The 24,584-nt window shown below is 39.6% G+C and overlaps 1 protein-coding gene across 12 annotated transcripts in view; it reads right to left on the bottom strand.

Moving 5' to 3' along the window:
• STIM1 (stromal interaction molecule 1) overlaps window positions 1–24,584 on the bottom strand; it is a 235,610-nt gene that overhangs the window by 6,458 nt on the left and 204,568 nt on the right. For 5 of the 12 annotated variants that reach the window (XM_074217360.1, XM_074217362.1, XM_074217365.1 and 2 more), the window contains exons 6-12: window positions 14,968–15,145; window positions 9,813–9,990; window positions 7,853–8,020; window positions 6,364–6,464; window positions 5,694–5,929; window positions 2,091–2,183; window positions 405–471 (exon numbers count right to left, since the gene is read on the bottom strand). In XM_074217360.1, coding sequence (XP_074073461.1) covers window positions 405–471; window positions 2,091–2,183; window positions 5,694–5,929; window positions 6,364–6,464; window positions 7,853–8,020; window positions 9,813–9,990; window positions 14,968–15,145 — 1,021 coding nt within the window. Of the gene's footprint in view, window positions 1–107; window positions 472–2,090; window positions 2,184–5,693; window positions 5,930–6,363; window positions 6,465–7,852; window positions 8,021–9,812; window positions 9,991–14,967; window positions 15,146–24,584 lie in introns of all 12 variants that reach the window. The other 7 variants (XM_074217364.1, XM_074217366.1, XM_074217363.1 and 4 more) reach the window with 3 other exon arrangements.

Here is a 24,584-nt window from a genome sequence, read left to right as displayed (position 1 = left end):
AAAAGTGAAATTAAATCAAGGCTGGTTTGAGGGAAATGAGTTACAGACAGCAGCTGGCAGGCACAGACAAAAGGAAAAAGGAAGGGGTTGAGGCAGGAGATGTATACCCTAAACTGTCGGATCGATAGGACATCCCAGACTGGGCATCGGGAGGGGGCGGGTCAGGGTAGGGATCCATCTGGAGGAAGTAAGCAGTGCTGTGGTGGTAATAGACAGGGTGGACATGGAAAGTAGGAGCAGAGGTGGAGGCAGTAGAGGAGGAGGAGGAACAAGAGGAGGTGACGGCTGATGGAGGGCTGGTCCCGTGAACGTCGGAACTGAAAGATTGTCCAGAGGAGAGGCTGCGCATTCGCCGCAGAGACACACGGCCTGGCACGTAATGGCTGCCCTCGCTCTCTACCAACCTCTGCGATCCCAGGACGTGCTGTGGTTCCACCAAACGTTGCCGGACGCTGCTATGCAGGCTGGGAGCTGCAATGAGAGAGTGGTTCCAAGTGAGATCCATTGGGTGAGATGAGCAGGCAGCCCCTAACCTTGCATTGTGACCCTACCCCTAACCTTTCATTCTCCCAGTCCTCAGAATGGGGCCCTCCCCTCCCCAGGAACTGTGTGAGTAAAAGAGATGATGCCCATGATGTAATGGTGCTCCCAAGAGAAGGGTGAAGGGGCGATGTCAGACACGCACTGAAGGATGCGAAAAAAAAGACCTCAGTGAAGGGTTACTGTAACCAGGATCCAAGCAGTTAGGTGGGAGAAGGGCAGGTGGAAAATGAGGCAAGGTCCTAGAGGATGAGAAGAAGCAGCCCTTGGTTGGCACTTCTAAACTGTGCTGGAGAAGACAGGTGGCTAAGAAGCCTAGGACCAACCCAGGAAGGTGGCCCCAGAGTCCAGGCAAAAAGAATAGCCCACCCCCATAGGGGAAAAACACTGCCTATGAAACTAAGACATCTGGGGGATGTCTACTATCTGGGGATAGTAGACAACTTCCCTGCACCTCCTATGGAATGGAAACAAGTCCCAAACCACAGTAAGGAGTTGAAGAGCTTATTATGGTCCTTTCTTTCCCCACTGGAATTAGTTATGGAGTATAAGGGTGGGAGCAGCAATTCTGGAGTTGCTTTCTGAAGGGGCTAATGATAGAAGGAAGAAGAGAAATAGGAAATTAAGAAAACAGAACAGAAGAAGGTAGAAAAGTGAAGACAGAAGGAGAAAGATCCAAAGAGAAGAGAAGTGAAGATGAGAAAGAAGGAAGATGAGATAGTGATAGTAATAGTAATAGTAGTAGTAGTAGTAGTAGTAGTAGTAGTAGTAGTAGTAGTAGACATTTTGGTAGTACTTAAAAATTTACAAAGTACCTTCCTAGGAACCCCTATGGGAGGAAAGTATGGTAGGCATTATTGGCTCCATTTGACAGAAGAGAAAACTGAGGCTCAGAGAAGTGAAGACCAAAAGCATATAGCAGAGACTTGGTTCCCAATCAAGGAGTTGAGAGAGAGAGAGAGAGAGAGAGAGAGAGAGAGAGAGAGAGAGAGAGAGAGAATAAAAAGGGGAAATGAAGACAGGAGAAGAAAGAAGTATAAAGAAAAAGATGGAGAGGAAAGAGAAGAGGAAAGGGAGATGAAGCATAGGAATGATAGAAAAACTGAGAACTGGGCAAAAAAAAGAAAAGATAAAGAAAGAGGGAAAAACAAAGAGAGGGAGAAAAGAGAGAGGCACAAAAAGGAAAGAACATTTCTCCCTTTCTCTAGCTCAAGGCAATTGTGAGCATTTCAATTAGGAGTCAGTTTTCCCATTCCTATGAAAAAGGTCCCCTGGGCTACAGAGTCTAGAAGGACAGGTCAAAATTTTGAAAGAGAGCACTTCTTCCTTAATCAGTGGAAATTCATTAAGCCTGCCCTCATCATATCCCTTTTCCCAGCACCAAGTGGCAGCCCCTGGGGTGAGTGGGCTGATTCTTCTCTATCCACCCAAGCCTCTGACTGAGGTTAGTAGGGAGGGGCTGGGGGTTTTGTCAGTTGCTGCCTCAGAAGCAGGAAAGGGCAGAAAATCAGTTAATCCCAAATATGGGAGGAAAAGGAAGATCATCAAACCAGGGTATTTCCAGAGGGACTGATCATCCGAGCTGACAGACGCCGAGCACACAGAGCGATCACTGAACCTGCGCCCCATCAGCCAGGCAGCGTCTGGGGGTAGCCAATAGGGCCAAAGGGAGAAGAGAAGCCAATTTACAGAGGGCCTAGAGGCTTTCTCACCAGCATATGGAAACTGGAATGAACTGAACCCTTAGCTACTTCCATAGTCACTGCCTTGTCTTAATCAGGGCAGGGGAAGTCCCCATCTATACAACAGTTCTCCAGATCCCATTATTGCCTTTCTTCCTGGAGTTTCAAAAGCTGGTAATTAGTTGTGTGACCATGAACAAGTCATTGCATAAGATAAGAGACGTTCAGAATTGGGAAGAAACTATAAATATAGTCCAATTGGACTTCATTGAGAAAGTATCCCTCTACACCTGGCATCCCCAACAAAAGGTCAATCCAGTCTCTGTTAAATGACTTACAGTGATGGAGAACTCATGACTTCTGAAGGCAGCTCATTCTACTCTGGGACCATAGCTCTAACTATAAAGAAGCTTTTGCTTTGTTTTTTTACATTATGTCCAAATCAGCCTCTCTACAACTCCAGTGCTCCTAGTTCTGTCTTCAGAAGCAAAGCAGAACAAAATCTAATCCCTTATTCATGAAATAATCCTTCAAGCTGATCATAAACCTCCCTAACTTTTTGCTTATGTAGGTATAGCATCCCCAAACTTTCAGCTGATTTTCAAACAGCATGAACTGCAGGCCTTACATCATTCTCCTGGCTTTTTCTTCCAGTTCTTCCAGGTTTTCAAGATACTACAAAACATGGAATTCAAAACTGAACATCCTATTTCTGATGGGAAATTGACCAAGGCCATGACAGAAGATTCTTCTGTGCACTCTGCCTTAATGCATGTAGCCCAAGGCCAAGTTAGCTTTTTTTTGACTACTCTAGCTATAGATTCATATTGAGTTGGTTGTCCACTAAACAACCTAAGTCTTAGAGGAGAAAAGACTTGACCTTCTGAGCTTCAATTTTCTCACCTATAATATGTCTCTACCTGGCTGTCATTTGATCAAGACAGACAAGGTGTCTAGGTGAAAAATTAAAGAAAGATATAAAACAAAGAAATTCAATCTGGAGCCAGGAGTGAATTCCCACAAGCAAGATAACTGTCAGGATCCCTGGTCTTTAAGGGTCACTTTGGTTGTGCCATCTCTAGTTTCTGCTCCTAGCTATGTCTTTCTTGTAAATTTCTAGACCCATAGGGTTAGAAATGTCAACATGGTGTGAGGATGATCAAACCAGCTCCTATTTTCAGCAAGAAGCTTCAAAGTTACTAAGGAGGGTTCTGTTCATCCTTCAAAGAGCAGGAAGGGAACTTTGAGATTGTCTAGATACAGGTCTATAATTTGATATCATCTAGTTTACTAACCCTTATTTTATACATGCAGAAACCAAGGCCAGGAGAGACCCAGTGGCTTGGCTCAGTATCATACAGATGACCATGACTCACAGCTGAAATTTAAGTCTAGGCTCTGGTCCCAAATATAGTATTTTTTGCACCATTCCATCCTGTCTTCCTAGTTAGCTATTAATCTGAGGCAGGAGGAAAAAAACTTTGGCAGGAGCCCTTTGCTCTCATGGCTTCTCTTGCCTGGCTTCTATACTTATGCAATGGGGGAGGTGATTTGGGAGCTTGTGAGGGGAGGCAAATGTTGCTGACTCAGTCAGATTCTGGAATCATTCTGGCTCCCTTGATTAAGTCCTATACAGTAAAAAGATTCTACTTACTACAGTGAGTAAGAATTAAAATATATTTCACTGTTGAAGACTACTCACCCAAAGCCAAACTGAGGCTCAGTTTAAGGAGCAGAACTGGGATCAACATAGGGAGTTGATAGAGTTATAGAGAGGGAGGGAAAGAAATTTCAGCTCAATATAATGAATAACTTCCTAATAATTACAGCTATCCCCAATAGACTACCTGAAAGAAGATGGTGAAGTTCTCATCCCAGAGGAGTGAAATGCTCAACCAGAAGTTGAATAAATGACAAGAGATTGCAGAGGGATTCCCAGCATTGAGAAGACTGACATGGCTATTGTTCAGTCATTTCACTCATGTCCAACTCTGAGACTCTATTTGGGTTTTTTTTTTTGGCAAAAGTATGAGAATGGTTTGGCATTTTCTTCTCTAGCTCATTTTACAGTTGAGGAAACTAAGGCAAACAGGGTTAAGTGATTTGCCCAGGGTCACACAGCTAGTAAGTGTCTGAGGTGAGATTTGAACTCAGAAAGATGCCTAAACTCTAGGCTCCACACTCTGTATTATGATACCTAGCTAAACTTTCTCCATAAAATTTCTTGAATTTTAGGGTATCTAGTATAACTAAAGTAACTAAGGTACCAGATAGACTTTCAGATTTCCTAAAAGACAGGGGAAATCATTTATCTAGTATTTGTTTTTAAGGAGAAAGAAAAAAATGTAAAAGTTTCATTCAACTACTTTTACAATTAAGAACATGGAACATAAAATGAAATTTAATAAATAATTAGTCATTTTGAAAGTAAAATTCATTTCTCTTAATGATAAAGGACAGAAATTTAGGAGAAGTAGTGAATCAATGAAAAAGGAAAAGGAGAGAGAGAGAAGGCAAGAGAGGATACAAAGACTGAGACAGCTTTGAGGACTCTTACCTCCTTTTATTTTGTATCAGTTATCTGTGTACATGTCCTAAGTTACAGAGATAAAGACTCTCAGAGTTAAAAGGGTCTGGTACTAAACCTTTGTTTACATTAATTATTTAGAAATGGTTCATTTAAAGTCAGCTTAGAGGTGGCCAATGTCACAAAAAACTTAGGCCCAGGGAGGGGAAAGAACTTATCCAAGGATGCATAGCATTTGTTCCCAGTTTATAGTTCTTTCAACCATAATGCATTGCATCCCTATTCCTTGAGGGCAGGGACTGTATTTTTTTCAATTCTGTATTTTGAGTTCCCTCCCTCCTCCTGTATGCCAAAATGTAAGTACATGGTAAGTGCTTGAGAGATTTGCTGACCATATGAATGCATGAGACACTGAAAGATAAACAATGACAATAAAGGAAAGAAATGAACAGCAGACATACAAAGGCAAAGACAGAAATAAATTATTTATGACATAGGTTGGTAACACTAAAATTTTTTTAAAGTTGTTGTATTTTCTTTCTTTCTTTCTTTTTTTCTTTTTTTAGGTTTTTGCAAGGCAAATGGGGTTAAGTAGCTTGCCCAAGGCCACACAGCTAGGTAATCATTAAGTGTCTGAGACCAGATTTGAACCCAGGTACTCCTGACTCCAAGGCCAGTGCTTTATCCACTACACCATCTAGCTGCCCCAAAAGTTGTTGTATTTTCACAACTACAGATATAATTGAGATTGTTACCTTTCGGTGACTATCCTGGGAGCTAGATTACATTAGCTGAAGAGCTAGTTTCCTCACCCCGTCTTTACTGCTATAGGAAGGGAAAATTCTGGACTTCCCAAAAAGACCAAATAGCATCTCCCCATTAAACTATTTGAAATTTTTGCTGCCATGCCCTTAGGACAATCTCCCTGCCCCAGTGCTACCTACACTGAATGGACACTGGTGATACGATTTCCTCATCCATGTCGTCCACATCATCTGTCATGATAAAGTGGGAAGGGTTGGGGCGGGTACTGCCCATCCAGCTGGGATCGATGTTGAGGGCAGCCACCAGCGTGTGAATACCAGGGTTGTTGACAATTTGGAAACCACAGAGGATCTCAATCTGCTGCCATCGATGCAAGCGTTCCCTCAGGGCTGCTGTCACTTCACTCAGAGCTTGCCTGGAAATAGGGCCCAGGCAGGAAGTAAGCCTCAAAAAGCATAGAACCGTCCTTTTTTTGTACAAGGCCTGGCCACCTATTGGTCAGACCCTGACCCAGTCCAGCCCAGCCGAGTCCCAAACCAATACCATAGGAATGGTTTTCCCATGCCAGGAGTAAGAACACAAAAATCCTTGGTCTCACACTTACCCATACTCATCCCAGACAAAATAGCTTTGGGATCTGAGCCTGGGCAAAGGTCTGCCATACTTCCAAGGAAGAGAAAAAGTCTGGGGGACAGTTTGGGTCAGGAAAAAGCCTGAGAAACATGGAATCAGGGAATAGGAATATATCTTTCTTTATGAGCTATATGAGAAAGAAGGTTCCCATCTCAGAACTGCCAATGGGGACAGTCTTGGGGAATCCATCTTCCCAAAATAGCAGGAGATACTCACTTTGCTGTTAAGATTTTGTGATCTACATCATCCAGGGAAGAGCTGTGGGCCACATGGAAGGTTCCAAACAGGGTATTTCTCTTCTTTTTAATCTTCTCTGCCTGAAAAATCCAAGATGCATTCCCTTAAAGGGAACAGGGCTCAAGAATGGGGGCCAGACTAAGTGCTATAGAACCAGGCATATTCTCTTCCAACTAGACACATGACAATGTATTTCAGTTAAAAGGAAGAGAACAGTGATCACTCTAGTTGCCCTGAGGAGGTGTCTTTTTTCCTTAACTAAAAGGTCATCCTAGTACTGTCCAGTCACTATCCATGGGCAATGAAATAGCCTAGTCCCCTTTCCAAAGCTCAGGGCCTGGTAGCTGCTGCATCTGTCTGGATCTCAGATGTCTGCTTCTCCTTTTCCTGGCCAAGTGAATGTCCCTGACAGAGGCCTGGGAGATGGCTCTCCTCTTTTCCCCTCTCCTGGGGCATACTCAAAGAGTAATTATAGCAACTTTTAATTTAGAGCATTAAAACTTTTCAAGCCAGGAGGGATGGGAATTCAGGGAAGCCTGGAGAGATTTGCATGAACTGATGCTGAGTGAGATGGGCAGAACCAGAAAAATACTGTACACCCTAACAGCAACATGGGGGTGATGATCAACCTTGAAGGACTCGCTCATTCCATCAGTGCAACAATCGGGGACAGTTTGGGGCTGCCTGTAATGGAGAATTCCATCTGTATCCAGAGAAAGAACTGTGAGTTTGAACAAAGACCAAGGACTACTACCTTTCTGATCTTGCTATCTCTTATACTTTATGTTTCTTCCTTAAGGATATAATTTCTCTCTCATCATAATCAATTTGGATCAATGTATGCCATGGAAACAATGTAAAGACTGGCGCATTGCCTTCTGTGGGGGGTGGGGGGAGGGAAGTAAGATTAGGGGAAAAATTGTAAAACTCAAAATAAACAAAATCTTTAAGTTAAAAAACTTTTCAAGCATTAGCTCACAATATAGTCAATATAGTTATAATTATCCCATTTTACAGATGAAGAAAATTAGTTTCAGTTTAATACAAGGCTTGATTCCTCTCAATGTAATTAATATGAGGATGATAATACTGATGGTAGCTACAGGATGGTTGTGGAGGCTCAAGTGATACAATAAAAATTATATAATAACAATATTGGCATTTATACAGCTCTTAAAACTTGAATACATTGTATAATTTGAGCTTCACAGTCATTCTGTGAGGTAGATAGATACTAGATAGGGACAAGAATTGTGATTTCATTGTTACAGGGAACTCCTACAGGAGGAAATGCCCTCTACAACAGTGCAGGTTGGCATCTTCTTTCCATGAACTGGATAGCTCCTACAGTTGACTTAGAGAGTTTCCTTCCTTTAGAGAACCCTGAGAAATGAAGCAATTTGGCCTGGGGTCATATGGACAGTGTGTCAGAGACCTGTACTGCTACAGGGGGGCCTGATGTCCTCACCCCTTCCTTGGCCACTAGTAGCTGCTTCTCAGCATTCTGCTTCTTGATGTTGTAGTACTGCACCTCCACCTCATGAGTTAGCTGCAGCCATTTCTGTAGGGCCTCAGGGGCATACCAGGAACTGTGGGACTCCAGCTCCTTCTCAGCATTCTTCAAAGCCATGCGGACCTACAATGGTAGGGTAAAGGAGATGGGGCCATAGCTTCCATTTTATCTCCTGTTCTTGCCAGCCCAACTCCCCAAGTAGATGAAGGCCATATCCACGTGAGGTGTATGGAGGAAGATCGAACAATAACATTTGGACAGTACTTTATCATTTGCAAGACACTTTCTCACAACCACTTTTTGAGGTAGGGAGTAAAAGTATTACTATCTCCACTTTAATGAAGAAACTGATACTTAAAGAAGTGAAAAGACTTCCCCAGAGTCACAAAGCTAATATCAATATAGGCCTCCTAATAGCCAATCCCTTATGATTCTACTATGCCACATTGAACATAAGAAGTACAAAAACCCAGTCTCTCTAACACCCCCCCCCCCCAATCATGCTGAGCAGGAGACAGACTGCAGCCATGGGATGGAGCCAGCACTGAAGCTGGCTTGAGGGAGAAGGGCTTCTTTGCCCAAGCAGAATGCCAGCTTCCTACATTCACCAAATCTGGGCCTTCTTTCATCCTCTCTCCTGCTCCCTCCAAAGACAGTATAAAATTAACATCACAAGGGAATGGGATTGTTGAAAGGACCCACAGGATGTCGGTGTCAGGGATAGGACTGAAACTCAAGTCTTTTTACTCTTTACTCAGTTGAATTCAACAAATGTTCAAATGTTCTGAGCCATGTAGGAAACAGGGTACTACTTGCAAGAGCCTATGCCCAGGATTCCCTCCACTAATTCCATGTGAACTTCTCACTTGGGGATTTCTCTCCAAAAAAGAAAAAGGTAAAAGATATTAATTTGTCTACTTTAGAAATAATCAATAAATATAAATATCAAATCTCTAATTTGGTTAGATTTGGTGCTATTTAGAGAGGTGGAGGAAGAAGAAGAGGAGGTAGTTATATGGGAGGAAAATAAAAGGAAAATAGGAGGAAAAACAAGGATAGCATGAAAAATGGGGGTGAAAGGGGAGGTAGGCAGAGGAGGGGAAGTACTGACAAAGGGAGGAAAGAAAAGATTATGAAGGGAGAGAGAAGAGTTCAGTAGATTTTGAGGTGTTAATATCATCTATTGCCATGCATTTGGTCTGGGATTAATGGTTGAGAGTATAATCAACTATTACTTACTATCTTCTGAAATACTGATTAACCACAGGACTTCACTCTTCAACTGCTCTAAACCCTAAACCTCCTAGATCAGGAGTTAACTGTTTTTGTGTCATGGACCCCTGTGGCAGCATGGTGATGCCCTTGAAACCCTGTTCAAATGTTCTGCTCAATTCATAATTGAAGGAAATGGTAAATTCTAGTTGGAGATTTGTAAAAAAAAAAATCACATACATATACATATAAGTATACATTATACATATAATTTTTTCCCACAGACCCCCCCCCCCCAGAAATCTAACCAAATAACCTGCTTTAAGTAGCTTTACTCTAGAAGTTCTGCTCTAGAATAACTGAATCAGACTACCCAGGGAACATTTTTCTTTTCATTGTTTTCCAGGGAATTAATACAAATAGCAGTAGAAACAATGATGACTCCAAAGTCTTTATTTCTAATAATAACCCTTTATGGTCAGAAATGCAACTATTACTTTCCTCATTTGACAATTGAGGAGACTCAGACAGAGAGCTGAACTGAATTGCCCAGGGTCCCTTAGAAAACAAGTAGCGAATTTAGTTGTGTCTGTACATGATACATGAGAAAAGCCCAAACTTCACCCCATCCCCATATTCCTGGTCTCAAGTGACCAGATGCTACTGATTGCTCCCACCTCCCAACCCCCAAGGTCTACCCTACCTGCTCCAATTCTTGCTCTGCATATTTCTGGCGGCTGAGCTCATTCTCTGTACCCTCACGTAGTTCGCGAAGTCGGTGTGCCTCCTGTTTAGCAATACTGATCTCATCTTGCAATTTTTTCTCCAGATGTACCTTTTCTACCTCTACAGTTCGATGTTCCTCCTGGGCCTTCTGTAGCCTGTGGGAGATGAAGGACTCAGTTTCATATGCCTTCACCCTATAACAAATCTATCTTGAGAACCTAGTGAACCTGATATTAGGCCCTGTCAAGTTGTGGAAGAGGTAGAAAAAGACAGGGGTCCTTGCCCTGGGTTGGACCATGCTGTATGTGAGACAGTTAAGTCAGGTCAAGGGAGATACACAAGAAAACCTGGACTTGTTTAAACCATGGGGGAGACAAAGAGAGGAGGAGACTGGGTCCCACTTGAAGTCTGACTAGAGATATAAGAATAGATCATTGCTATAGCAATTTTCTCCACAGCAACTGTTGTGAAGTTTCTGGTCTGCATCTGTATTGCAAATTCCCATGCTAGAGAATGAAAACCCAGGTGTAGATAAAAAATAAATAAAAATACAAAACTCCTATGGAGGGGTTAGGAAGCTCAAATTAGCACTTCATACTTTAATGGAAACTATCTAAGAAGTGAACTTGTAAGATTAGAATTTGAATTGTTAAGTTCTGATAAGGATGAGGAGAATGAGAACTAGTCAGGGAAGATGAGAGCACACAGTCCTCTATGGGAAAGAAGGACCCCAAGAGAGAAGACTATGTGAGGCAAGTCAAAGACAAATCTGGTTCATGTCCCCTGGGTTTTGGATTAGATGATCTTCAGTAGGTACAATTTTAATCAATCAACCTGATATATAGGAAAATTTCAAACAATTAGAGCTAATTACTTTGGTACAATAAGCTATGCTCATGAAATAATGTAGTAGAATCCACTACATTAGGAAGCAATGGTAAAGGTAAATCATCAAAGGTAAAGATGAATTGTTTGTCAGGGATATTGTAGAGGGGGGTTCCTATTCAGGCAACTCTTGCTAACTCTGAAATTTTGTGATTCTCTCAAGTCTAAATTCTATGACCCTCTAAGACTTTCTTCCTGCAGTGCAAGGACCTGGGATTTTTCCTGTTGCCCACCAGATGGCACCATGTGTCCTACTCATAACAAGGGCTGAGTGCTGGTTCCTTCCAATCTGGTTTTGGAACTTTATATAAAAAGACCTATGGGCCTTTACAGGCAGGAGTCAAAGGCAATTTTAAAGGTTAAGAGGATGCTATGGGAGAAAAATAAACCTCGCTGGCTCCTGGCTAGGGTCAAGGGGTAGTGTAGCTGCCTTGTTATACTCAATGTCTAGTTCCACATCATTCATGTGGCAAGAACACTAGTTTTGAGGTGAAAGGAAGGCAGGGTTCAAATCCCAGATCTTGATCTTAAACAAGTCACAGACTCTTTGAACTCAATGTCTTCATCTGTAAAATGAGAGGGATGGGCTCAAAGGTCTGTAAAATCCCTTATAGTTTGAGCATGATAATATTCTTCTATTTGGGATTATAACATCATAGAATTAAACTCAGGACATTAGGAGTAAAATTATATAGAATTTTTAGAGTATCTTAGAAATAATCTTACAGATAAGGAGATAGAAGCCTAGAAAAAAAATGATATGTTAATAATATATTCTAACATTTTACACAAAGGGATAGTTAATGTCCAGAAAGGGAAGTGGTAGACCCAAAGAGGCAGAATGGCTTCAGCAAGAAAAGGGATGCCAGAGTAATTTAATTCTCCATTTCTGACCAGAATTTTAGACTTAAAATCAAGGTTTTTCTCTAGATATAATTTATTAGACTGGAAGCAAAACATTTCATAATGTTTCAATACTCTCTCTCTCTCTCTCTCTCTCTCTCTCTCTCTCTTTCTCTCTCTTTCTCTCTCTTTTTTAGTTTTTGTAAGGCAATGGGGTCAAGTGGCTTGCCCAAGGCCACAAAGCTAGGTAATTATTAAGTGTCTGAGGCAGGATTTGAACTTGAGTATTCCTGATCCAGAGCCGGTGCTTTATCCACTGTGCCACCTAGCTGCCCCTCAATATTCTCTTTAACCCCTCCCCTCTTCTTTATGCTTCACAGTTCTATTCCTTATCCTTCTTTAAGGTTTTTGTATCCATTCACCCCTGTGGTTCCATCCCTTGTCATCCTGCAAGCCCAGTTCTCAGGCTCCTCTTTCTAAGGGATTGCAATAACCTTCTCTTTAGATGCTTTCCTTTTACCCCTCCTGCAAACAGAACCAAAATCAATTTCCCAAAGTCCATCTCTGATCAAATTACTCTCCTATTTATGAATTAGACAGGGCTTTCTATGATCCTCAAACTCACCAGCCTGAAATTCAAGGCCCTCCACATTTCCCTTTCCTCAATTCCCCACTCCACTCTCCACCCCGCCCCCAGTTCATTCCAGTTTTCTTTGGGGAAAGCAGAAATCTAATCCTCTTCTGCATGACCACCTTTCAAATATTTAGAACCATAGAGATCCCCTAGCTTAACCCCCACATCTTAAAAAAACACTTTAAAAAAATATTACCTACATTTCCCAAAGCATTCCTCCCTTCTTCCTCCTAAGTCATCCCTTATAATTAAGGGGAAAAAGTAAAAAACAGTTCAGCAAAACTAACCAACATCAAAAAAGTCAGACATTACATGCAGAGTTCTATATCCCACAGTACCTCCCCCTTGAAAAGACAATGGGGAAATACCGTCTCATATCATTTCTTTGGGGCCAATTTTGGTTACTATAATTTCATAGCAGTTTTAAATGTTTTGTTATTACTGTTCTTTGTGTATACTTTGCTTCAGTCATTAAATATATTATTATTTTTTTTTTTAGATTTTTGCAAGGCAATGGGGTTAAGTGGCTTGCCCAAGGCCACACAACTAGGTAATTATTAAGTGTCTGAGGCCAGATTTAAACTCAGGTTCTCCTGACTCCAGGGCCAGTGCTCTATTCACTGTACCACCTGGCTGCCCCCACATTATTATTTAGCTGGGCTTTTCCTGCTTTGTATCTTTCTACACATCTCAGTATCCATCCAGTTATTATTTCCTGCAGCACTGTCATCAGTTACACCTTTTAAAGAGAGAGAAATTGAAGCAACCAGAGGTCAAGTCACTTGCTCAAAGTCACAGACAGCACAGGACGACATAGCAGTGGATCCACTGTTCACTTGGTGACCCTCCTACTCTGCTCTGAGCACAGTGATCACGTTTCCCTCAAGCCTGATCCCTCATTCCATGCAGCTGCCCTACTGGCTCCAGACCCTTCCCCTCTGTCCCTTGGATGCCCTCAGTCCTCTCAATACTCAGATCAAAGGCTACGAGGGCCATTGCCAATGGGTACTGTTTCTCATGCCTACTCTACTTTACTTTGCATTTGGTCCACATGTTGTTTTCCCTGTAAAATGTAAGCTCCTTGTTAGTAGGAACTGTTTTATGTTCATCTTTGTCTTTGTAAGTGCCTAGACCAGTGCCATGCACTTATAGTACTTGTTTAATAAGTGAATTAAATTGAATCTGTGTATATACTAATATTATTTTTAGTAATATTGTCATTTATATCATGTTTTAAGATTTGAAAAAACTTTAAACATACTTTCTCATTTGAGACTTACAATAAACCTGTGAAGTAAGTGTTTAGCACATTTTATTATCTCCATTTAGAGAATAGGAAACTAAGACAAAGAGAAGTTAGACAACTTGCTCAAGGTCATACAGCTAATACATGTTTTAAAAAAGTAGCATTTTTATTCAAAGTCCAACATTCTAACAGTGGGTCCTTCCTCCCTTCCCTAAAGAGGAGTATACCTTGAGGGCAGGAGGACTGGGTCCACTAGAAAGAGTGCTGGATTCAGAGCAAAGAATTTGGGTTTGAATTCTGAGTCTACTACTTATTATCTGTGTGACCTTGGATAGACTCTCTGAGTCTCAATTATTTGTATATGAAGGGGTTGGACTAACATCCCTATACTGTTGCCTTTGGTTCCAGATCTATGATCCTATGATCTTCCTGGAGCATATAACAAATTCTTGCTCACTGAGAGCCACTCTCTATAGTTATCCCTCTCTTGTCTTTTGTAAATTATTTCTTATTTTCTTAAACATTACAAAATATTGGAACATGAGAATATCTGATTCATCCCCTACAATTTAGATAGGAGAAAGGCAGTATAACATAATGGAAAGAGTCCTAGATGAGATCTGTATTTGAACTCTGTCACTTACTACAATTTTGATCTGGACAAATTCTTAGCTGATTCTGGATCTTAGTCTTCTCTGTAAAATGAGGAGGAGGCCCTTCAGGCTCTAAACCCTGTCCCAAAAAAGTGAAGCCTAAAAATAAAGAGATTTTCCTAAGGTCACATAGACAATGACTATGAATGAGATTTAGGTTAGATATAAAAAAATAATTTCCTAATGATAAAGGTTATTAAAAACTGAAATTTAGTATAAAACAAACCATAAAAGTCTCTCTTTGGAGAGTGAAAAAGCTATCCATTTGGCTCCCAGAAGCAAGGGTATTGCCTGAATGGTTGACCCCTCACTGATTATTGTAGTCAGAGAATTTCATGATCATACCTAACTACCAAGACTCAAAGGTAGGATGAATTAAAGATAACACTTTATCTTGGGATGGGGAGGGTCTTCTTTTTTAATTCTCTGGAAAGTTTGGTAGGATAAAAAAAATTGGACTAAGGAGACTTGAATTTGAGTACTAGTTTTGTCATTTTTGTCATTAATTTTTAGTGTACTATTGAATAAAATAACTACTTCATATCTCTGTTTCCTTATTTATAACATAAGGGGTTGAAATGTCTTTAAAGTTCCTACGGAGATCATCTAGTCCAATTATTTCACTTCACAGATTAAGAAATTGATGATTGGGGGCAGCTAGGTGACACAGTGGATAGAGACTGACCATGGAGTCAGGAGTACCTGAGTTCAAATCTGAACTCAGACACTTAATAATTATCTAGCTGTGTGACCTTGGGCAAGCCACTTAACCCCACTGCCTTAAATTAAAAAAAAGAAATTGATGATCAAAGAATAGTTGGCATACCACTCCCCTCCTCCAATAGTAATCTTTGAAGACCCACTCATATACCTCTCCTGGAGGTCATGAAGACTCTGTTCAGCTCTGTGTAGCCCCTCCAGATCTTTCATCATCTTCTTCATATGCTCCTTGGAGTATCGGTTTTGAATGTAGGCAAACCAACATCCACCCACCCCAATGACAATGGACACAACCAGCATGAAGTCCTTCAAATGGTTATGGCGGGTCACTGCAAAAGGGAAAGATAGGCAGGTTAATTATACCCAAAACCAGTTCCTCTCCTGCATATCTCATGTGAATAGGTTCACCAAATAGAAACAACAGCAAAATAGACCCTTCTTGGTATTGTACCTGAGTCAAAGCCTAAGTCACTGCCCCCAAGAACACCCTATGACTTTCTTAGGATCTGTAAATCTCTCCTTTTCTGAGTCCTTGAGGCAATCATGTTAAATTAGAGAAATCTGACAAATGTTGATGAAGTAGCTATTCCGTACTGGGAGGGCACTGTGCTCAGTACTTAGTCTACAAAAATGAAAACATAACCTTTTCTCTGCCCTAAATTAAAATTCAATGGAGGGGAAAGTCCACAAACACAATTAACTATATTTATTATTTAGCATTCCAAGTCCTCCATAATCCATAATCTTTCCAACCTCATCTAATCTTTTTCTCCTACATAACTCTACATTCCATTCAAATTGAACTCTTTATCCTCTATACATATCACTTACTCTCCTTCCTTTGGTACCTACTGTTCCCTACATCTAGAATGTCTTTCCTATCATTTTCTTTATTTTTTAAAACACATTACTCCCCATAAAAAAAAAACAGCATGGCAAAACTAACCAACACATTGACCAAGTGTGACCATGTATACAGTGTGTTCCTTACACACAATGCAAAGATGGAAAGGAGGGTCATTTTTCATTTCTTTATTGAAGCCAAATTTGGTTATTAAAATTCCAGGGTTCAGTTTTATTTTTTGTTTAATTACCTACCTGTTTACATTGCTATAGTAATAGCTATATTGTTTCTCTAATTTTGCTTATTTCTCTTAATTTATATCATTCTTACCTGTTAATTATTATTCATATTTTTATAGCACCAAATCAAACACCACCTTCTCCAAAAAGCTTTCTCTGATTCTCTCAAAGGAAATAATTTTCTGACTCAGTCCTTGCAAAACCTTTTGTCTACACCACACTGAATGTGCTTTAATATATAATAGTGTATAAGTAAGCTATCAATAGGATAACCTTTCCTTTTACTAAACTGTGAACTCTAATAAGGGGTTAGAACCAGGTCTTTCTATAGTTTGTATCTTTCCATATTCAATACAGTGCTCAGTACAAGCAAACACATAAAAAACTTTAGGAATTATGTTATCAGAGTAATCTGATTATCTTCCCTATCCTCACATCTTCAATTTCATATTCTAATCTCATTGTCCCATTCTCACATAGATACCTTCACTTCTCACTATTTCCAGAACCTATATGTCCTTCAAGAGATAATTTTAGTCTTAATTCCTCCAGGTATTCTTCCCAAACTCTCTAAGTGTTTCCTTAAAACAGGGTTGTATCTTCCCCTCCTATCCCTTTACAGTGCCCAAAACAGAGTTGGACCCTCAAGAAATTCTCAGCATAAATTCATTTAAGAGTCCCATAAGGACCTACACCAAATCTTAGATCCCTAGAGGTAGAATGTTGGGGGGGGGGGGAGGGTGTTACCATCAGCAAGAGACAATTCATTGCAACTTAAATACACTAAGTGCTTCCTATAGGAGGTTCAGGACTCAGAGGAAGAAAGCAGAGGAAAAGGAAGAGAGGTTTGCTAAACAGAATATAGGGAAGAAGAACTCAGTAAAATTGGGAGACAAGACTCACAAACAAGTATATAAGTATCCCAGACTCTAAGGGCTGTGACAACTCAGATAATTTTGAGTTTACTGAGAGTTGTAGTGCTCTACAAATCTTCCAGAAGGAGGAAGGACTCAAACTGAGCTTCAAAAGATGGATGACAGGGGCGGCTAGGTGGTGCAATGGATAGTGCACTGGCCCTGGAGTCAGGAGTACCTGAGTTCAAATCCGGCCTCAGACACTTAATAATTACCTAGCTGTGTGGCCTTGGGCAAGCCACTTAACCCCACTGCATTGCAAAAACTAAAAAAGAAAAAAAAAGATGGATGACAGAGGGGAAAATTAGGGGCCTGAGGTAGGTTCAATAAGTACAAAGGTAAAGAAGGGGAATGGCCATGGAATATCTGTGTAAGTGTTGGGGAAACCTATCCCACCAGAAAGATTGGAATGTAATGAGGACCATCTAACAGATCTGGAGATGAGTGAAATGGGCAACTGTGGTTTAGGGTCCAGAAAAAAAGTACCTTTTGTTTGTGCTGTAGGGTCTAATTCCTACAGTGCTTTTAGCTGGCCTCCAGGAGTCCTGGGAAGGAAAAAGAGGCTCTTGGTTGAGACAATGAAGGTCAAACTCAAAGATACTCAAAGGCATTTGAGGAGAATATAATGTCTCTACAGCCAAAATGTCTCAACAGTTTTTCAGGGGGTCCTTCCCTTTGAGAATTAATGAGATATATTAAAGCACACAAAATTTAAAATCAAAAGATCTGGGTCAGAGGTGGCTAGGTGCCGTAGTGGATAAAGCACCGGCCTTGGAGTCAGGAGTACCTGGGTTCAAATCCGGTCTCAGACATTTAATAATTACCTAGCTGTGTGGCCTTGGGCAAGCCACTTAACCCCATTTGCCTTGCAAAAACCTAACAAAAACAAAACAAAACAAAAAAAGATCTAGGTCAAGCCTTGACTCTGACAGTCACTACTCATATGATTATGGAAAGTTAGGTTCTTTCCCAGGGTTCAAAGGTTCATCTATATAATGAGGACACTTAATTATATGATCTCTAAGGTTCCTCCTAGTTTTGACATTACATTCATGGCACAAAAAGATCATAGGATCTAGTGCTGAAAGGGATCTTAGAAAGCACCCAACTCAATTACCTCATTTTAAGGAAGAGGAAACAGAAGTGCTAGAAGTGAAATTATGTATCCTTGTGGAAGGTCACAAAGGTTGTTAGAAACAGAGCAAGTCTTGGTCAAGTCTCAGTAGCAAGTAGTCTCCTGACTTCAAGACTAGTGTTCAAAAGAGTACTGTATTATAATGCTTCTCTTTTGGCTCTGACTATCTGTATTCTACCCAGTTTCAAGATTCTGATTCTATGAATCACTACTTATCTATTTTAATGGAAGGAATTACCTATAATTTCATCAGTCCCAAACCAAACTATGTGCTGGTAGCCCACAGACTAGGAGAATCAGAAAATTTCCTGATCTTTAAATTATAGTGGTAGAGATCCAAAGTCCTGTGAGTAGCCTATAATCAGACCAGAGTCAGTAATTAATTTAAATTGTGCTTCTCCAATTTACCTTATAGAGGAGGAGAACTATCTGCACAGTAGTTCTTTTGGGTCATGTGATATTTCTCCTTTCTTCCCTTATCTAATCACATACCCCTCCCCACCAAAAGAATAGGCCTTTAAAAAATTTAATAGTGCAATCTGGAGGTGAGGTAAATGTCCTTAATTCCCCTTTCGGTCCTACCCTTTACCTCAAAACTTATGCTATAAACCAGAGAATGACACCAATTAAAAAACTTTATTTCAATTGTGTCCATCATCAACAAAGCAAAGTTAAGAACCTGGATCACAAGGGTAGGTAGAAAAGAGTGGAGAACAGACTGGAAAGAGCTACAGCAGGGAGGCAGATGGTTCAATATAATTAAAATATCTCCCATTTCTATAGCACCTTATGGTTTGCAATATATTTTCCTCACAACAATCCTTTAAGATGGTAGTACAAGTATCATTATTTCTATTTTACAGCTTGGTAAAGTAAAGCCCAGAATCACATAAGAAGTGTCAGAGCTAGGATTTGAACCCAAGTCTCTAGACTACAAATCAAGAACTTTTTGCATTATGAGTTTTTTCCTCTGTCTCAGAATGGCTACCTTATGAAGAAGTTGAGCTTTGCATCACTAGAGGTATTCAAGAAAATGTTGTCAGGATCAATGATCAATAATGCTACCACCTGACAGGTGATGGACTAATATATATATATATATATATATATATATATATATATATATATATATATATATAATGAGACACAGTTTTGGATATGGTCAATATGGGGATTTGTTTTGCTGGTTAATGGCTATTTGTTATAAGAATTTTGCTTTTTCCTTTTTCCAGTGAAGAAGAGGGAAGGGGGAAATAGGAGAATTAAAATTGAATAAGAAATTAAGAAAAGAAGAAACTATCAGGGAATTGTCAAGATGACTCATCCATCAACCAGGGGGCTGGAGGTTTACTTGCTATGTGATTTGACCCAAGTCACTTAAATCTCTCTGGGCTTCAGCTTGCTCTCCTGAAAAGGAGGCCATTGAGAGCTTCGCAGGCCTGTTTTAAGGAAAGCACTCTCTAAGCTTTGTGGCACTATGAAAAAAGAAATATACTTATTGTTGAATTAGAATATCTAAGGGGCCTTGCAGCCCTAAGATTATAACATATTCTGAGACAGGATCCTGAGGCCTTCACTGGGAAAAGATATATATAAATGTCTAATAAATAGTACTTGCTCTAAAGAGCTTGGTAGTTCAGCTAGGGAGATATGCCCAATCTTTATGTGCTTATTAGCAAATACAAGCCACAATAGAGTCAGTTTATAAACTGCAATTACTGCAGAAAATCAGAATGAAAATATTGGCATAAATTGAAATTATCTGTAAATGCATCTTAGAGGAAACAAGACCAGAAGAGGATTATAAAATTTGGTTAGAATCAAAAAATAGAAAAACCTAACAAAAGCTCCCTCATATCTCAGGATCAGAACCCTAACAGTGAGAGTTTGGGGAAAGTGAGATATATTTAAAAAACTTAATTGTTCTTGAATCTATATTTAGCCTGTACCATCCACTAAGGGAATAGATTCTTGAAATTTATTTATGGCAGAGAAATTTTACCAGCTCACATCCCTTTGTCTTCTGAATTCTGCTCAAGTCTAAATAACAGTTCTTACACTAAACTCTATTTCATAAAGGTGAGGTTATAGACACTCTGCCTCTTGGTCTCCTCCCTTTTTTTTGCCTTGGCCACCAAGAAGCCTCAGGTAGGTGGGTATGAATCCTAGCTCCAAAGTCAAGGGTGTCCCACAATACTAAATTGGGGAAATGGATGAATTGGCCAAGGGTTTTGACTGCCCTGGAATAACAATTGTCTCAGTACTGAAACCAACCCTGGGAATTAACAGATACCATGACCCACCTGAGCTCATTACACCTAGTATGCACTAGTGGACTCTGAGCAATCTTGTGGCCCCTTGAGAAAAGAACACATGGCTGAAAGGATGTGCTGACAGGGCTGGCTGTGAGCCACAGGCAAACAACAGGGACTATTAAAGAACCCTTGACTTCAAGAGGTTTTAAAGAACAAAAGTGTCTGACTGGAGATCTGAGAGACACAATTACAAATGATGACAGGTCCTTTAGATAAAGCTGCAATAAAAGTTAAAGCTGCCCCCTATAGATAGGACTATTTGTAGAACCCTGCAATCTCAGATCAGAACTGCTGGCTTCACAAAACAGAATCTTCTCTATAGATACATAAATACATCCTTTTTTTTTTTTCTGGAAGACAGTTATCTGACAACCAGCTCTAGCAGAACACAAATAAGGATCCACTTCTTTGCTACCACAAAAAATACTGCTGCAAATATTTTGGTTTATCTTGGAACTTTTAAAAAAAAACCACCTGAGAGTATATAGCTAATAGCAAAAAGAATAAATATTTTAATCTTTTTTTAGCATTAGCCCAAATAAGCATTTTTATGATTTCCATACCAGACTTCTGATCCATACTGGTCTTTAGTTGATCATATTGACTATTAATACCTCCCCAACATTTTCAGACTGACTACTATCTAGTCATGCCTTTTTCATTTTAAAATGTAGTATTTTACATTTAACTACATGAAATTCCAGCTTAAATTTGGCCCTATTCTAGTCTGTCAAGATATTTCTGAATCAGGCATCTAATTTATTAGCTATGCCATTTATTATTGTATCATCTGAAATTCATTAGCATGTATTACTGCAAGCTATAGTTATCTGTGTTTTTGTTTTAATCCTCTGTGATACTTCTAGCTCCACCAAGTACAAGCGTAATAATGTCTTATCTAGACTCTGTATGTCCTCCAGTACCTAGAATAATATTCCATATACTAATGGTACTTAACTGAGTTTGTTGGATGAATGAAGGTTCTAGTAAAGGGAATATTTACACTGAATAAATCAGAGAGCTAAACAATACAGAAGAAAGAAGGGCACTACTTTGTTTAGAGTTCTTCATTTGGATCAAATTACAAGGAAAATTACAGCCCTCCCCCTCCTCTGCAGAGGAGTAGGAACAGCTGACCAGACAAGGTCAAACCACAGTGAGACATGCAGAAAAGAGATTAGCTTTATTCTATTTGCCAAAGGGGACAGTACTAGGACCTGTGGGGTAAGGTGCAGAAATCTAAGTTTCAGCTCCATTTTAAAAAACATTCTAACATAAAAATTACAGTTTTCCAATAGAATAGTCTTCCTTGGTTCCATTCAGTAAGCATTTAACAAGTACTCTAAGTGTTCAGGCAGACTGGATGACTGTCAGAATGATGTAGAAGGGATTTTGGGCTGGAGGTAAACTCATCACCTGAGGAAAACACTTCTCTAATCTTGTTGCAGCTTTGCTCCACTTCTCTCCATTCACACAGTTACCACTCTAATTTAAGTCCTTATCATCTCTCCTAGACTACTGAAATAGTTTCCTAATTGTTCTCCCTGCCCCAAGTCTCTTAACACTTTAATTAGTCTTCTACACAGATGCCAAAGTGATTTTCTTAAAGTCTAGATCTGAGCAGGTCACACCTTTTACTCAACAAATTCCAGTAACTCCCTAAAAACCTCAATAGGAACATATAATCTCCTCTGGCAACCTAGTCCCTTCCTTTATTTCCAGTCTTTTTACACATTATCCCCTCCATCCATTTACCTGTCACTTTCCCAACTCTCTGGGCCTTTGCACTGTAATGCTTTCTCTCTTCACCTCTGCCTCTCAGAAACCCCAGCTTCCTTCAAGAATCTGTCCAAATGCCACTTCTTGCAACTCCTCATTCCAATACATATTTAATTAATCACTTACTATATGCTAAGAGAAGAAGTTTCAAAATTTAAAAAAAGACAATCCCTTCTCTCAAGAAGCTTAAAATCTAATTAGGGAAGATAATACACAAAATGAAGCTAGAAAGAGTGAGGGGGACCCCAAGGAAAAAATCATGTACCATGGAGTTTAGATCAAGAAGTGTTGCAGAGAAAAAGACCTTTCCCTATAGGATTAACTTCCAACTACTCTGTTAGTATCTAATGGTTGTTTCTCCATTAGAATGTAAGCTCCTTGAGGGTTTAAATTGTTTTTTTGGGGGGAGAGGGTTGGTATACCTAGTGCTTAGCAAAATTTAATAAATGCTTATTGATTCCACCCCTAAATTTATGAGGCAGATTGTTTCTTTAAAATCACCTTAAGTGATATCATCCATAACATGCTGTACTCTACTTATAGACACTAAACTTCATTTTATAGATGGCAAAACCAAGTCCTAGAAATAGAAGGGGTCTAACCCAAGGTTGCACAATAAGGAAGTAGAAATTAACTTTTAACTGATTTAAATCAAGGTCCTCTAACATTAATGCTCTTTTTACTGTACCACACTTGTCTTTCTCTACAAGTAAATCATAGGTTGCCCAAACAGTGTTAAATGACTGGCTTTCAAAAAAAAATAAAATAAAATCCAACAATTTCCTTATGAGCATTAAGTCATCATCACTATCAAACTGTACCACAGAACTCCCAAGTCCTACTTAACCATTCTGATTGATTAGTCAGACTTTGTTCAGTGAATCCTTCACTTTCCTAGTCCCCAGAAGGCTCTAGATGAAGCCTAGTCCTCAAGAACAGATAGGATTTTTTTTTACTTAAATTCCCCAGAAGCCTGCTTCAGATATAGCCAAAGACATCAGAGCAAAACAGAAATCATTACAGATTATGAAGGCTAAGGGTTACAGTACCAAAACAATTAGAGTCTCTTTCCTCAGAATCCAGAATTGAGAGGACCTCAAAAGTCACTTACTTAGTTCCACCCCCTAAAGGAATCCCAAAAATAATCCAGTCCAACCCACCCCAGAGCAAGAACTTTTTCTGCACCATTTCTGCCAACATCTTGGCAAGGTCATTCCCACCTAAGGCTTTCTATTCCTTTATTCCACTACTTCCATGACACATTTCAGCTTATAGGAAGTTTTTCTTAATGTTGAGCTAAAACTGACCCTCCTAGCAACTTTCCTCCTTTTTTCTGCCCTCTGGGACAAAGCAGAAAATCTCTAATCCTAAATGTCTCATGTTCTGAGGGATTCCAGAAGGTGATTTCATTGTGACCTGCACCCTGCTGTCTATAAAAGGAGGAAGGCAAGCATCCTGATGAGTCCAGGAGATGGAGATAGGGTCATCACAATTCTAAGTCTTAGATCAATGGGGGCAATAGGGAACCTTAAAAGATCTAAAATGGTTCTGGATCACCAAGACCATGGTACTATGGATGTGCTCATAAGCCCGGAAGTAAGGAGTACAGGAGTACAGGGAACTGTATGGGAAACACATGACTTCAGACAAGACTATCACAAGAGTCATGACTATGAACAGCTGAGATGGTGGGATGAAATAGGATAAAAAGCAGATTAACATGTTCTATTTCCAGGCAGGTTAGATTGGCTATAGGATCCAGGGTGGCATCTGTGCCCTTCACATGTTTATGCCAAAAACATGAAGAGAATCATAGAATTGAAAAAAAAAGAAGTGGGAAAGATCATAAAAATCATTTAGTTCAACTCTCTAATAATATAAAAAATTAAATTAAGGTACAGAGAAGAATTTGCCTAATAATAATAATAATATCTCCTATTTCTATAGCGCTTTTAGGTTTATGAAATACTTTACTAGTAATAACCTTTTGAGAAGATAATCTAGAATAATTACTCACATTTTACAGATAAAAAAATTGAGGTACAGCATCTTATTCAAAATCTATAACTAGTGTCAGAGCCAAGATTTAAATTCAGAGCTTGATTCCAAATCTAGTTCTATTATACTTTACTATTACTGTCTCAGTTTTTACTAAATATATAATATATATAAATAATATGTATATATATATATATAGTTGCTTAAAAGTCATATAGATAGTAAGTAGAAACAAAGTATTCAATAACTTCTTTTCTTAATTTTTATTTCAAGATAGTAGAAGAACTCTCCAGAGTTCATCTAATCCACTATGTTGTCTATACACGAGTCTGATCCCCAAGTTACCCCAGACATACTCCATTTCCTTTTTTTTTACATTTCCCAGGAGCTATCAAGAAACAGCACATCTGAAGGATGGATCAAAATATACAGCAGCTCACTACAACAGAGATCAGAAATAACTACTTTAGGTGTTGGTTCCTAGAACAGAGTTAAAGGGTAGTAGCACTTGGAGAATGGGAGACCAAGGTCTCCTCTTATGACA

Source organism: Macrotis lagotis, chromosome 1 (genome assembly GCF_037893015.1).
Source record: "Macrotis lagotis isolate mMagLag1 chromosome 1, bilby.v1.9.chrom.fasta, whole genome shotgun sequence".
Lineage (NCBI taxonomy): Eukaryota > Metazoa > Chordata > Mammalia > Peramelemorphia > Peramelidae > Macrotis > Macrotis lagotis.
The sequence above is the reverse complement of the archived record's forward strand: the minus strand, read 5'-3'. Positions and strand labels throughout refer to the sequence as shown.